The sequence below is a fragment of the Squalius cephalus genome (assembly GCF_949319135.1).
Source record: "Squalius cephalus genome assembly, chromosome: 5".
Classification (NCBI taxonomy): domain Eukaryota; kingdom Metazoa; phylum Chordata; class Actinopteri; order Cypriniformes; family Leuciscidae; genus Squalius; species Squalius cephalus.
In genome coordinates this window covers 41,051,665-41,068,315 of record NC_137126.1, presented here as the reverse complement: position 1 = coordinate 41,068,315, position 16,651 = coordinate 41,051,665, and the positions used below count along the sequence as shown (strand labels likewise).

The following is a 16,651-nucleotide window of genomic DNA, read 5'->3' as shown; positions in this document are numbered from 1 at the left end:
AAACGCCCCACAGAACAGAGGGGCGGGGTGAGCAAAGCTCATTATCATTTAAAGACACATGCACTTAAATGGCGTGCTGAAAACAGAGCTGTTTTTGACCAGGTAAAATGAGTGTTTTCTTATAATACTAATGAGAATTTTTAATTAAAGTATATTACAAACTTTTCATTTAGACCCTAAAGAATCATATTAACTTGTACAAAAATGGCATTATATGACCCCTTTAAGTGTCCACCTGTGGGACACATGTTTTTCATAGTTTAGTCACTTCCTGATAGACAAAAACACGTTCTTTCAATAAAAAAGTCCCTTTTTCCTAATTGAATATCCTTTCTCACTCTGATATTTGTTACATTACTCAAGTAAAATGAGTTGCGAATGTTGGCAATCTGTTCTTGAATGTGTGACCATTGCTATTTTTAGCTTTATGTTAGTGTGTGTCAACCGACGCAGGGCATTATTATTCGCACACACAGCATTTATTTAACAGCCTGACTTTAATGAACTTCTGCTTTTGTTTGCGTTGATTCCATCTGAGTCAGTGATTTCCACTCACAGCACAATGCAAAGTTTTGTCTCTTGCTCTCTAGGGTGAACGAGTACGCAAATAGCTCACCGTAGAACCGGCATTTGTGTAAATTTGCCTCTGTGCAACCCCCATCTTACTGGAAAGCATTGATGCATGTTGGGGTTTTGAGCCTTGTGTAATACATTTGGCCACAAAATGTGGGCATCAATCACACTGAGCTATGAACAATGCACTGTGATGATAGACATTTAATGGATACTCTGGGACTCATTGTAATAAAAGCAGGAATCCATTTAGTGTATATAGCACTGTGTCCTTGGGATACAGTCAAGCCCAAAAGGGTTGTTTAGGTTAGTGTGACCGGGAAGGAGGAGAAGGAGGTCACATGGTGATGAGATGATAAAGATGGTTGGTTAATGATGTCATCACAAACAAACTAGCTGGAATACTTGATTCTGATTGGACAATCATAGTCATTCCGTGAACAAATACTGTTGTATAATGAGCACTAAACTGAATAATTTACTGTTGTCATAGGCAATCAACTTCCTACCAGTGCTGTTTTCATATACTATTATAGTTTTTATTAATATTTTGACTTGGCTTTTATTCTAGCGAATTCTAGACTTGCATTCAACAAGATCAAAACTGATCAAAAGAGACAGTAAAGACATTTATAGTGTTACAAAAAAAGATTTATATTACATATAAATACTGTTCTTCTGCTGCTGAATTTATATTCGGAATAAATTACATTTTAAAAGTATTATAAGAGAAAAGTACATTTAAATTGTAGTAATATTTTACAATATTTATACAATTATCATACAATATTATATGTTTTTACTGTATTTTTTGATCAAAGAAATGCAGCTTTGGTGAGACAAATAACAAAAAAGAATCTTACTGACCCCAAAATATTGAACGGTATTATATGAGCACCATTGTACAGTAATTGATACTTCATGGCTCTGACCACTTTTGAATAAGTGATTAAAAATGTTCTTTGAGTCTGTGTTACTGTTATAACAGAAGAGACAGGTGGCGCTATTCTGTGACAGAATACAAAGCCTTAAATCTCCCCGACTCCCTCCCTTTCCTCCCTCACTCAGTCCGCCTCTCTCTGAGCAGCTGCCTCTGCTGAGACAGGAGCAAATGAGAGCAGATGAATCCATTTGGCCCCTGGCCCTGTTGTGGCCCCGCCATGCTCCGAGCGCCCTGTTCTGCTCTGGGGCAGCTCGGGGATAATGAGCCTGGAGATTGAGCCACTGTAGAAGTGCCACTGTCGCCCGCCCATTCTCTCTCTCTCTCTCTCTCTCTCTCTCTCTCTCTCTCTCTCTCTCTCTCTCTCTCTCTCTCTCTCTCTCTCTCTCTGCCTCTTGTCTCGTTCCCTCTTTGTCTCTCTTTCACTCTCGCTTTGGGTTAATAGAGGTGAGGCTCCTCTAGTGCGGGACACTTTTTCCAGCAAATTAGGGGAAGGATCTGTGTCCCCAGAGCCTGCCCTCTGTTATGCTCGCCCAGCCCGCCTCTTGCCGCTAGCAACGGAGAGCTTTCATCCGAACAGGGAGGGTGGTGGGTTTGAGACTTGGGCGGGGGTAATGAGGACTGACAGGGCTTGATTCTTGAGCAGGGATTGAGAGAAAACAGCTGACAGGTGAAGACGAGGGTGAGAGAGGGCCAGTGCGGCTGAGATAAAGTGAGAAGAGGTGGAATGGAAGGAGGGAGAGAACAAGGGCGAGGCGGAGGTGAAATTCTCGTGCTAATGGAGGTGGGACTTGTGGCGGCTCAGGGGCTCTTGGCTGGAGACGGCAGGCCCTTTGAGGTTAGTCAGGATCAAAAGAGCAGAATAACAAAACAGAGAGACTTCACCCCAGCACGGCTCTCAGCACGCCTGCCCGCCGCTCCTCCCTTCAGGGCAGGGACTCAGCAGCGTGCAGGAGAGGGGTTTTACCCTAACAGCCCAGCACAGATCCGTTCATGGCCTCTACTCGCCTTTTCATTCTTGTTAGTGTCTTTTTCTGTCTGGTTTCATCTCTTTTTGCTCTACAGTTCCTCTATCCTTTGGTGTAATATTCTATTTCTTGCTTGTAGCTAGGCTAGCATGTGTAAGCCCCCGATATTGTCTAAACATAATTAAAACACTTAAAGGGATACTCCACTTTAAAATGAAAATTCTGTCATCATATACTCACCCTCATGTTGTTTATCTAACCTGTATGAATTTCTTTCTTCTGCTGAACAGAAAGGAAGATATTTAGAAGAATGTCAGTAACCAGACAGTTTCTGGTCTCATTGACTTCCATAGTAGGAAAAAAAAGATATACTATGGAAGTCATTGAGACCAGAAACTGTCTGGTTACTGACATTCTTCTAAATATCTTCCTTTCTGTTCAGCAGAAGAAAGAAATTCATAAAGGATTGAAACAGCGTGAGGGTGAGTATATGATGACAGAATTTTCATTTTAAAGTGGAGTATCCCTTTAAGGGCCTTTTAAACAATTTAAGTGTATGGAAATTTGAAACGGGATTTCAATAAACGGTGTTAATGCTGCATTCACTTGCTATCGGGTTTATCGTAGAAACGAGTTTTCTAGTCAAAATTGGACCTGAACTCCCTCTCAAGTCTTATTTACCATTGGGAACTTCGGGCATGATTTTGATACCAAGTTGGGCATGCCGTAAACTTTAAACGTGGTGGAGGGGAGAACAATTGCTGCTGTGACTAGTATTCTTTATTAGTTTTTCCCACAATAGCTACATCACCTTGTATTGTTGTTAAAGTAGTGCATATTTACATAAATTAATAATCATTTGAAGCATATTGTATATTTTATACACAGCGGAAATAGCCTATATTTGACCGAAATTCCACAATAGATAGCGTGGTGAATGTTTAAATGTCAATGAATGGGACGCTAAATATAATTTTGGCTTTAATACGATTTTTTCCAATAAATAGGCAAGAATAAACCTGGTGTCCTCCATTATTCCTGTTCTTTCCGACAACATAGCTCTTGAACGCGACGAGCTCGTAATCACATCTTCAGAAGTAGGAAATTTCTGATAGCATGTGAAGTCAGCATTAGTCCCATTCACACCATGAATGATAACTATATTAGCCTCCGCACCAACAGATGATAACATTCTGTTAGTCATGTTGTCTGCAGCTTTAAATGATCAGGCTCTTTAAAGTCGGGTGCCAATTCTCATCATTCATTAGCTGGAAAAAAAAAATTCTGAAAGTGATGCCATCAATATCGTTCCTCTGTGTTGTTATTGTTATAGCTATGGACTGACTTGTTTTCATAGAATTGAAATGATTATTTATTTTTATTTTTTTTATAATTATTGTTATATTTCTTGAATTGAACAGCTCTTTAGTGTACTTTTTAAACAAAATTAAAACAATTTAAAACATTTTAAGAGTATGGAAACTTGAGGATGAATTCACTTTTGCTTGCTGGATGCTAACGCTTATTCACTAGCAATCCGCAAAAAAAGTATAATCCATCACTAAATCCACTGAATGTCAGATTATTATAAATGTCTCCACTTTTAAACATTTATTGGTTGATTTCCTCCACATTAACGTTGACTCATCGAACAAATGTGTTTGCGCTAATCATACTAAGGCTAACTTGAGTCCCAAACAATGTACTTTACTGTGTACTTGGACTATAAACTATGTACTGCCATCTAGTGTTTGAATTTAAGAAGTTTTGTAGTTGAAGGAAATGTAGTTTCAAACGCACATACAGTAATGTGATGTTAGCTTTAGTATGTTTAGCTCTTTCCGCTACATATGGAAACTATTGCTGTTGAGTGTATAAAGTGTCTAACTTCACTTCTTCCTATAGCCTCTACAACCTTTGCTGTTGTAAAACAACATATTTCAGAGTAAATCTTGTAGATTTAATACCAATACATTTTATAGCCAATAGAAGATTTTCTTTATTGAAGATTGATTTTTTTTTTTTTTTTTTTTTCTTCTTTAGAATAATGTTCTGTGATAAATTGGGTTCAGTAAGACTAGGGTTGTTCATTATGTACAGATGATAATTTGACCATGTTGTTTTGGAATTCTCTACATATTTCAGACTTTTTGAGAGCGAGAAATGACAATGAGACTGTCGATAACAGATTCTTAGTCAGTGTATTTGACCTTGTTCCTCTAAACAAGACATGAATCCATAACTAGAAGAAAACACAATCACTGGAGTACTAAAGTGCATTTCAAACTCTTTGCATGATTTGTCTCTCGGTGCAGACCTGCAAAACCTTCAACTATCTCCGTTGAGACATTGAGAATGCTAACCGAATAAAATTCATGTTTGTTTGATGTAAGGTCTCACAAAATGCACAAAGTATATATATATATATATATATATATATAAAAGTCCAAAATCAGGCTTCTGTTTCCCCATCAGTGAAAATTGTATTTTTTGAAAACATTCATTTTCATATTGTCTTCTGTAAACAAATCAAAACCAGGTTTTGGCACACCACACACACAGAGACCCCTGCTTTTTTTGCTTGCTTTTACAAGTACATACACAAGCAATTCTGTGATTCTCTAAGCAGCCCTGCCGATTACGTTGAGATAGCGGGATTGATTAGCTTGTCAGCTTTTCTGACAGAATCGAGCCCCTGTCTTGACTACGGCAAATTACTCTGACTTGATTAGGCCCACCTGCAGCTCTTTTTTTGGAAATCCTCAACATAGTGCCAGCGTCGTGCCTAGGTCGCATCACTCCAGCGTTTTTCACTTCTGACCTCAACTGAATGGTAATTCATTGCGCCAATCATCCAGCGCTGGCACAGTGTTGTTCCAGCGCTGGCTCAGTATTGGCTCTGGTAATTAAATGGGGCTTGTGTGCGTCCGCTGGGAAGAAGGGATCGGGGAAAACGATGACCAGGTGGTGGCAGAATGCAGGACCTGTCAGACTAGCTGATGACCATTTTAATTCTGCTCTGCCTGGGGCTATAATTGATATTTAGCAGAAAGGTTAATTGTAGCAGTGATCTGTTTAAATTAGAGTAGAGATCTGGAGACTGGGGCCAAGACCTTGCAAGCCACTTGGGACACACACACAAGATTTGCTGGAGTAATACACACACATTCTCACATAACAAACATGCATATACTGTATAAAACTGATATATACAGCAGTCTAGCTGTACTAACTTACATTTGTCGTACAGATGTCCCAAGATCACGTTTAGCTAACTTATGGAGACAAAGTATTGCTAAACAAACAAGCTTGCACATACTCTCATGCATATATAGTATATACTGTAGAACTAGATTTTAAACATATTGATGTACACATGTGTTCAATATTAGATTTGTGCACTTGAATACTATCATGTAAGCTAAAGTAATGAAAATGATTTGGCCTAGCCTTTAGAAAAAATACAGATCTATCTCTATAGACCTTATTCAGAGCAGCGCCATGACAGGTATGAAAGCAAGCCTGTGAGGAATAGATGTACAGTAGGAGCATTAATTATTTGATCTTTATTATTGGTTATTCACTGTCACGTGGGCATAGGTGATCACTTCCGTTTTCTTTATTATTTCCTTTGGCAGATTGTTTGAGCTGTATTTGGAAGGGGCGAGTTGCGAGAGCCAACTTTCTGTTGACCGTATTGCGTTCATTGCTGCATATCAAGATACAATAAAGCTGAAATCAAGATACGATCCTCATCGGCAGTCTATTGTTTTGGTAACTAACGTCCGATATTACAATTGAGTGCGAGCGAGTCACGAGCCATCCCGCTACATAGCCTCTACGTGGACTTACAATACAAACAATAGACTTACCGTGTTTTCAATGGCATCCGCTGTATAAAGCTGTATTAAGCTCCTAGATCACTCATCATTTTCCATAGCTCATGTTGTCTGGAATTTTGTCTTCTGAAATTTCTTGGAAAGTTATTTTTGCAGTGTTTCGTCAGCAGAACAATCCAAAAACACATTAAATAACAGTACAACCCACTGATGAGATGCATGTCTATCCCTCACAGCCTCACTTTCATTTCTTTTAAAAATAAAAGATGACACTGCTGTGAATAAGGTCTATTGCATCATTTCACATGTATCCTTATCTGCAGATGGCCATCTAAACAAGGGACAAGGTCAGTGAATGTCATTTTCGGGTGAGCTCTGGTCCTTTTGCATGCATTCAAATCAGTGCATCTTCAAATGCAGGTCAAACTCTTAAGAGCGTTCCTAAGCTTTTTCATCTACCTCATCGCAGGAGCTCATAAAGCTGCCTACATTTCACTGTTTCAGCAAAAAAACACCTCCTTCACCTGCCCTCCACTCAAACATTGGGTTTCCCTTGGGTTTTCACGGGCTAATGCTCTGAGTACACCGGATAACAGTAGTAAGGCAACAATGCCCTGGTTCCAGACACAACTAGACACCTCTTGGGAAGCAGGGCCTAAAATTTCCAAAGCAAACAGACAAACAGACATTGTGTTTCTTTGAAGTCTTTGTGTTGTCTCGTAGTGTCCAGCCAACCAAAGACTTTGTTTCGCTAAGAGAACATGGCTCTGCTTGAGGATACAAGAGTGCATCATTTTACAGTGGTTTCTTGATCAGCTGTTTTCATAAGGGTTACAACAGCCAAATAAAACTTTGTCCTAATTCTAAAATGTCATTTTTCTTCTTTGCTGTCTCTAGTCTCTGAGTCTTCTGAGCCAGGCTGGGAAGAAAATGGAGGAGACGGAGGTGAAAACAGCACCCAGGAGCAGCTCTAAAGATCGACTCAGTGAGGTAAGCACAATGAAGTGTGTCATTATGACGTCAGTAAACGTGAAAACCAATAGGAGAGGTCCATTTGGCCTTTACCAGCCAAGTTCTTACATGTGTGTAAAAAAGGTTTTCAAGGAAAATGCCTGTTGGATACATAACAGGTGCGTACGCAAATACGTTTCTCTGTCTTTCAGCCATTTGTCACTCGCAGCAAACATATTGCTTTCCTTAAAGATATGCGCTCTCCTGTCTGTTATTTTCAAAACCAGCTGAAATGCAATAAACATCTTTTATGGGCTTAGACTCCACATAATCAGCTGCATTTTTAATCTAATTAAAATTCCTTTTTAATCTTATTTTTTAAATTTTATTCTCTGATATATTTATGTTTTATATTTTGTTCTAAATTTAGAAAAAAAAAAAAAACGAAGTGCAAATTTATTAATTTAAAAATAATTTCTGCGATGTACTGTTTGAAAACAGGTTTTATGGTCAGATATATGCATATGTACGGTTACACTCAAAGAAGAATAACTTGTTCATCTAATGGAGTGTTTTTTTGTTTGTTTGTTTTTTTGGTGAGGAACTAGGATTCCCACAGTATTGAAAAATCTGGATATATCCTAATGTTAAAAGTGTGATGATATCTTACAGTATATAAAAATATATTGCTTGTACACAGTTTTTAAAAATGTAAAAAAAATATATGAAAAGAAATTGTGTGTAAATGTTTCCTTTTAAATCCTTATCCAGTAAATCAAAGTCAGGGCGCCTTCTAATATTGTTGTGGACTTTGGAGTCAAAAAGGTTGAGAACCACTGATCTAATTGTTCTTTTGGCAGACGACTCTTGTTTCAGAAGCAGTTAGCTTGTCAACTCACGGTCAGCTAGGACCGTTTCCCTCACCAGTGTCTTTGTAGAAAAGAATCCCCAGTCTAGCTGGTGCCGTTTCTGAGTAATGCAGAGCACTATCGAAGAGGAAAAAAATAGTGGTAGGGTTTCGGTTGGTGCTTGAATGAAGAAATAATGTGATTGAGAGAGGGGTAATGAGAATTTGTGTCTAATTCCCCCGAGACTAGCTGAATGCGCGTCCCTAACTCACGCCTGTCAAACGCGTGTCCGAAATCCCCTGTAAATTCGTTCGGATGGATCCGTAATACGGCGACGGCGAGGCAGCGCGCCTCAGCGAGCCGAGGATGAAGGGAGGAGAAGATGATGAAAAGAATAAAATGTTTTTAATGAAGAGATTAAATGTGATGCTTAGGCTGTTAAGGATTCGGAGGGGAAATTTCTGTCTTCGCTCTCCCCCTCCCACCCTTCATCGCCATCATTTATGAATTTGTGCAAAAGGCTGTTTTTCATGAAAAAGTCAGAGAGGGAGAGCGAGGAAGAGCGAGAAACGAGCTCGAGGCAGATAAAAGCGTGATCCAGGCTGACAGTTTTGACAGCAAAAAGCGACAGAACAACGGGCAGACAGAGAGAGGGAGGGAGGGCTGAAAGACTGCAGAAAATTGCAGACTGTAATGGCTGACAGTGCCAGATATGACATTTCCCTCTAATCTCCTGCCAAAGGAATGGTGCTAAAATGCAGAGCGCCATATCCATGTCATCTGTAGGCCTATCTGTCCATCTCGGAGTGAGGGAAAGACACAAGACGGCGAGAGATCTGCGGAGCCCGTTTGGTTGTGTCCCGCCGCACGAGGCCCGGACGCCACGCTAACGCTAGCTTTGTAAACAGGATCATCTTTCATCACTGTCACATTGTTAAATGGTGTAAAAAATCTTCCCTTGTGATTCGCCATACATGCTAATTTTCTTTGCATACCAAATGCGCTTTTCATACCCACTTCAAAGACGCTTAGGCGTGTGCGCCGCTAGCTAACGATCTCTTCGCTTCAGAGGCGGATAAAACTGGATTTCTTTTTTGTCGTTGGAGTGTCAGAAGGAAATGGAAACAAACGAGGGGGATGGCGTTGTCTCAAAGAACCGGGGGCAGGCGCAGGGTGATTAAAAAAAAAAAACAGCCAATGTGGGGGCTTGCCACTTTAGCGGAGCGTGCATTTGCTAAGATCTTATTTTAACGTAACACATCCACATGCTTAGCATGGCTTTGGCTCTTGTGAAAACTTTACAGAAACAGTGTGTTAAGAATTAATGAATATAGTCTGACAAGACTTTCTTTAATTTGACTTGATTGAAAACAAGGCAGTGAAAACATTGAAGTAGAGTGTATTCAGTTTGTCATACTATCTTAGGCTACATTCACATCGCAGCTGAATATGGCCCAAATTCCTTTTTTTTTTTTTTTTTTGTGAAACAGATCTGGGGCCGTATTCACAAAGCATTTTATCTTACCACTAGGAGTACTCCTAAATCGCACTAAAAGATTTTAGCTAGGAGTTTTCTCTTAAAAGTTATTCAAAACGCCTTTCAGACCTACTCTTAGTAAAGAAAAATGACAACTCCTAAACTAAGAGTGAGTCTTCGTTGCTATGGATGACGTCATTACTCATGCACGAGCTTGACTGAAGTGACCACCTTGATTGGCTGATGATTGTAACGCGTGAATGATTCAAACACCTCCCCTACGATGATGAGTGACAGGTCTGAAAATGCGTGCGCTACACAAGTAGTGCGAAGGACGGAAGATGATGAATAACTGAATAAATAGCCTAAATGAATAAAGAGTAAGGCAAAACAAATAGCCTATAGCCTAATGAAACATATGGATTGATGCAATATCTTTGCAACATTATTGAATTAATCTGTCACTATATGCCTCTGCCTACGTTTGCAAAGAGAAGAACATTTTAATTTGATTCACAATGAAACGTTACAATTAGTTTACATGCAATGAGTAGCCTAGTTTTGGTTGTTGTTGGTGGCGTTATTGCATCCCTAGTTATGCCTATAATGCAAAATTGTTCCCTCGCGATTGGAAGCTCCTGTAGCCGCCGCATACGCATTTCAAAACATCGCGACGTGAAATGCCACAAAAAGCGGTTTGTGAATAGGTCTTAGTGAGTTAGGAGTCCTCTCGACTTCTTTTAAGCTGTCCCAGGCTTAGGTGCTACTTTTAGGGCTAAAATGCTTTGTGAATTACTCTTAGTCAAAAAAATTAGGAGTCCTAAAGTTTGGAGTGACACGCCCATTATTTTTAGGAGTTGATCCTAAATTCGCCCGTTAGGAGCTACTTTTAGCCTTAAAATTCTTTGTGAATACGGCCCCTGGTTTTTGGATCAGCCAAAATATCACTGAACATTTCTGACATTTTAACTGACATTTTCAGTTCTGATCTGGTCCACCATCAGATGTTAAACAAATCAGAGTTGTATCTGATGTTGTTTTAGTATAACCTTGATTTAAATATATCTGACTGTTTACATTAATCACACTCAACATTTATGAATTGCATACTTAATTTATACCGTATACTATATGAATGTGTTCACAATGAAAATGAAAAAATGACATTAATAACTCTATATATCACAGGTCACATTAGACTTCCGCATTGTCGTAAAAATTCCAATCATAATCTATTGTTTTTAATCATTTTAATTTAAATTTTTTAATGAAAATAAGCCATTTAATAGGCTCTGTTTTTGTTCACGTTTTCATTTTTATTCACAAATTTACAGGACAAGCATATAGCCTAGATTATGCATATATTTATATATGAGAAAATTGAACAGAGACTGCATTACTTTTCAGGTTTCATCATGAATGTTTGTAAATCGCAATAAGCTTTGTTACTTTTTATCAAAGTCTCAGCTTTCAAAGTCTGTCTATTTTATCACAAAATTCAAACAACAAAAACAGTTTTGGCGCTCTCCTCGCCACCAAGTGGACAGAGATGATAATTACATCTATAAAGTACAATCATCCCCAGTGTAATCTGTCAAAATTACGGACGACTTTCAGATTTGTATGTCACTGCTAAATTTATATACTGCTATATATATATGTTATGCATTAGGGGTATATTTTATATATATATATATATGACTTGAGTAACCCCTCCACTACCTTGTAGTCTAGCAGATGCAGTGTCCCTTTCTATTAGTGTTCATTTTGTCTGCTATTTTTTATTTATTCATTCTTAGTCCTGTGTCAAATGTAATTTTTAGTTATCATATTTCGTCAACCATGCCCTGTATTTGTTTACTCTAGTTTTCGTAAACGTCATATTTTCATCCTGCTGCATAATGGTTAAATTGATAATCCCAATTATTTTGCTCAAAATTATAATCATAACGATTATTGTCATTTGAGAAATGTATGTCATCAGAATTATTGCACTTTTACCTATAAACACAAATCAAGAGAATGTCAACCCATACACATGGATTATTTGACCTCATCTAGTATCCTGATTTATTATAGGCTATTTCTCATACAGGCCTACGGGTAAAACAAGAAACTACATTTAGCCTTGTCTTTTTTCGTCAACGATATTGCATGTTTATTTAGTCACAGTTATCGTTTAATGATGTTGGTGACGTCTCGTCGTCGTCTTGTAAAAAAAGGTCGTCAGCGAACATTTTCCGTCACATTAACGAAATTAACGCTACATTCAGTAAATGGTTAGTTTCTTTGGGGTAAAACGGATATACATGTATTCATCCCGAAACGTCATGGTATGGACGTTTTGGTGAATACAGTCAGTTACAGGCAATCCACACTCTAATCCAGAAGGGGCCACGTTGTAATGCAATGCTGTTTGTTAATGTTAACCACCACAACAGGAGGAAGAGCAGAATAAGAACAGCACATGTGCGAGTGACTTAAGCACTTGAAAACAAGTCCTCTAGATAGTGCACATGCGTTGAATGCATCTTTCTGCGCTCACGGACAAAGGAGTATACTTTGAAAGGCTCATAGAAAATTAAGTAAGGGAGGGTTGGGCTTAAGCTTTGAATGTTTAAATATAGCTTAAGTGGAGTAAATTGTTACAGTACTAATGCACAACATGTTTATTAGTACTTATAAAGCACATATTAATGCCTTATTCTGCATGACTGTTGTCTACATCCCTTAATTCTACCCAATACCTAAACTTAACAACCTTACTAACTAATAAGCATTAATTAGTGGTTAATAGTGAGAATTGAACCCTAATCTAAAGTGTGACCATTTTTCCTGCTGTACCAAACTCGTATTGAACCGTGACCTTAAAACCGAGGTACGTCCCGAACTGTGACTTTTGTATACCATTACACCCCTAATATATACTATATTGTCCTTAATGGTTGCTAGGGCATTGCTAAGTGGTTGCTGGGGTATATTCTGGTCCCTAGATATAGCTTGATTCTTCCTTTCAATATACACTACTGTTCAAACTGTTGGCCAGGAAGACTTTTTTTTAAAAAGAAATTAATACATTCAGTAAGGATACATTTAGTTTATCAAAATTTACATTAAAGACATTTATAATGTTACAAAGGATTTCTATTACAACAATTCTGTTCTTTTGAACTTTCTATTCATCAAAGAATTCTTAAAAAAAAAAAATCGGTTTTAACGTTGATAACCATAAGAAATATTTCTTGAGCAGCAAATCAGCATATTACAATTTTTTAAGGATCATATGACACTGAAGACTGAAGTAATGGTACTGAACATTCAGCTATGCTATCACAAGAATAAATGACATTTTAAAAGATTAATTTAAAGCGCATTTTAAAATTGTAAAATCTTACTGTATTTACTGTATTGTTGATCAAATGAAAGCAGATGTGGTGAGCCTGAGACATGTTTCAAAAACACTATTTATTGAGTTGTACTTTTGCCTCTTGAAATCTCATTATCATTTGCATCAAATGAAATATGCTATATCTAAACTGACTCTAGAAGCTTTTGTGTTTCCGAACAGCAAGGATGTTTTCGCGTTTGGGGTGGATCAGGCACGAAGGTAATGACACTGATAGTTTTGAACCCACCCACTATGTCACAGAAGCTGCCCACAGAGACCCGGCAACACCTACTGCATCTCAGCCGTCTGTTCGCTCACTGGCTTCACGCTCCGTTGCTTCCCGATTGGCTTCTTTTCATCCGCTGCCCTATCTTAACCAATAGTCTGGTCCGTAGCTAAACAATCCACCTCCTCCCACTTGTCACCAAATCTGCTGGGGCCCAAGAAGTGTAGAGTGATGCAAGAGGATGGGTGAAGGGGTTCGAGTTAGTGTGAAAATGGGCTTGGATTAAGAAGCGGGTTCACCCCCATTTCTTTTTAAAGAGGTTGTTTGGTTAACCCCAAAACAGCTGCCGTCCTGCTCACCCTACCGCCCCGTTTCTCCCTCTTTCACGTTTGCTTTTCTCTCATTCTCTCCCAGCCTGCATCTTAATCCTTTTTTGAAGTCCTAAGTGCTAGGCAAATCCATTGAGTGCTGCGTATAATGGCTTTTAAGGGAGCGTGTTTAGATGTGGCCCAGCCCCATGGCTTATGAACCGCGGATGGTGTAATGGATTTTTTTCCCTCTCTCTCTGCAGCACTAAATCCAATGTATTGTTCCTCATTATCATTTAAATAAGTCTCCCTTTCAACTCTGAATGTGGCAATGTGAATGAACCGGGGCATTGTAAGGCTAACTCTACAAATTTTTGGCCTCCCGGTGAGCCTCACTCGCTCTTCTTCGTACGTTACGCCTCCTCGCTTTTCTGTGAGAGAAAAAAAAAAGAGAGGTTCTGGAAAAGTATTTGGATCCTGCAGTGCCGCCTTTCCGGGTTTTCTCAAGACCACTTCTCTAATTGCCACAGTGGGAGTTTGTGCTGAGTGTGAGAGAGAACCGAGGAACTGATGAGGGTTAAACCCCTGTAGCAGGTGTGTGTGTGTGTGTGTGTGTGTGACTGAATCCTGCGCAAGGACAAAATTGGTCTTGCGGAAAAGTCACCCCCTGAGACAGAAGCAGAAATTGCCAATCGCACAGAGGAAAGAGGCAAAAGAGGGGGGAAATGATAGGAGGTAGAGCAGGAGAGATTTGGAGATTGGTATTCAGGCCTAGTCTGTAGTGCTGGGATGTGGACGGTGCCTTCTAGTCTTACTGGAGAAGTCTGGAACAGGCTGCATTTCTCTCATTTGAACTAGTGTGAGTTCTGCATCATGTGTCTACTTGTTGATCAAGGGTAGAGTTGTCTGTGGAATGTATTACTTTGGTTATTAAACGGTTGTTCATTTTCTTTCAGCTAAGGTTGGGAAGTGACCTGGTTATTCAATAATGTATCAATAAGCTTCATTATGATGACTTTGTGATTCTGTAAGTTCAGTGTATTGCAATCTATTTGAGATATTATGATCTTTTAGTTGTTTCTCATTTGTCTAAATTATTGACGTCTGTAAGATTCATATGTACATCCTTATAAATTAAACTTGCTCAGTTTGATTTTGTATTTTGATTTGATGGAATATTTGCCAAATTTTACGTCATATTTTTTTCTTGCACACGCTTGCTATGAGTGAGGTTTCTTTCCCCCGTTCCACGGATGGAGGCTGTGACAAAGGTGAAAGATGAAAATGTGAGCTTTCAGTTGATTGTAATAAAGGGGCGGAGTTTAAGCAGACTAAATGATTGGAAAAGTCCAGCATATGTCCATTAAAAGGAAAATAAGTTTTTTTTTTTAGTTTTTTTTAGAAAGTAACTTATTTACTATTTCAGACTATCTGAGACATCGTTGCAATAACATGTTGCATCTTGCTTCGGACATGACTGACAGACTGGCATTCTGACATTGCGAGTGTCATGCTTTCTAACCTTAAAGTAACACCAAAGATTATTTTGTACCTTAAAATGTTTCCAAAATCATTTCAGTGGTTCATCAACACGTAACAGGGTGAAACAGCACTTCTGCATTCGCTTTGCGACCCTCTATCGGCTATAACCACACTATGCAAGTTTGCCAGATCGTGTAGTGGATCTGTAGATTGAATGAGACATAATATATATATATATGCAGGGCCTAAAATTACCATTCACCAAGTGCCAAATGCGAGTAAAAATCGGTGTTGGTGTTGGATTCTGATCTCTTAAACTACTGATGTTAACTATCTATAGTTTTCAGGACATTCATGCTGTGTTCAAGAGGTGTGTGGATTGTTTAGGTTGTTGAATTATTTCCCTTGTTTGGCATGGTCTTAAACTACTCCATGTAACTTCTAGTTGTTCATGACTCACTCAGACAGCCCTGAACTGTTTGAAAGGCCCCTATATGAATCTGAATCTGACAAGGAATCTGTCACAGAAAAATAAAATGCTTTCGTTCCCCCTCATTTACTATAAACAGACAAGGGCTGATGCAACAGCATGGAAAATGGATGCAAATGCTGGGTGTCTTGGGTCTGATCTGAATGTCATTTCCTTTATGATGACAATCTATGACACAGTTCTTGAAAATGATGTAACCTGGTGTGCAAGAATCATCTGACTGCTCTTTATTGCTGAGTTAATGTTTACTTGATGTTTACTTGAATGCAGAGTACACAACTGAACGACTTAAATATTAGGCTATTATTGCTCAAGAGTTAGGGGTTTGTTCAGGTATCACATTAAACTGCTTGTGCTACATGAAAGATGATGAAACCAGTGATGAAATTATGTGATGTTTTCTGAAGAGAAGTATTCCATTATGCCATTACCAGGTAAAGAAGTCTATTTAGGTGGGTCCAAGCCATCTACAGACCAGATTAGTAAGCAACCACCTAGAACACCCTAGCAACTAGGGCTGGGCGATAAAACAGTATCGGTATTTATCGTCGATACACCATTGTCGGTAACGTTATAAAAAATGTTCGATATAGCATCGCCCGTAGATCTTAGGGGCCGTTTACATATCGCGTCTAAAAACGCGTGGAAGGCGTGGCTGTGCCGCGTTCTCCTCTTTTCCAAAGCTCTTGCGCTCCCGTGGCATCTGTCGTTGCTATGCAACAATGAACTGCGCTCTCCACATCATGTTGACTGAAGGTGCGGTTCCGTTCGACCGTGATTCATAAGTGGACTGCGAAGTTAAAGATGGCACGACCACCACAACGTTGCCCAACATCAAATGGCAAACGTAATGAAAGCGTAACGAAACCTGCCCTATCATTATTTTGTGCTTCACGCTCAGTTTGGACCAATGTCAGTGCAGCGCGAGCCGATCTTGTTCAAGCGTCATTGTTACTACACAGCGCCAAGATCCAATAAAGAAAGCATTTGTATTCGCCACAGAAGTAATAACATCAGTGCGAGACCTAGTGAGAAGCATTCAAATTTCTCCGTTATTAACCATAGATCTCTATTAGATCAAACAGCACTGGCGTGGAAACCAGGAAAAACATTGTGCCATGAATGAACTAGTTATAGGCTTTAAGTCCACAGATCAGCAAC

The 16,651-nt window shown here is 39.0% G+C and overlaps 1 protein-coding gene across 19 annotated transcripts in view; it reads left to right on the top strand.

Annotated features, from left to right (window-relative positions):
• The window catches only part of fbrsl1 (fibrosin-like 1), a 315,258-nt gene that overhangs the window by 105,293 nt on the left and 193,314 nt on the right, over positions 1–16,651 (top strand). For all 19 annotated transcript variants that reach the window (XM_079871214.1, XM_079871211.1, XM_079871218.1 and 16 more), the window contains exon 3: positions 7,218–7,310. In XM_079871214.1, coding sequence (XP_079727340.1) covers positions 7,218–7,310 — 93 coding nt within the window. The remainder of the gene's footprint in view (positions 1–7,217; positions 7,311–16,651) is intronic.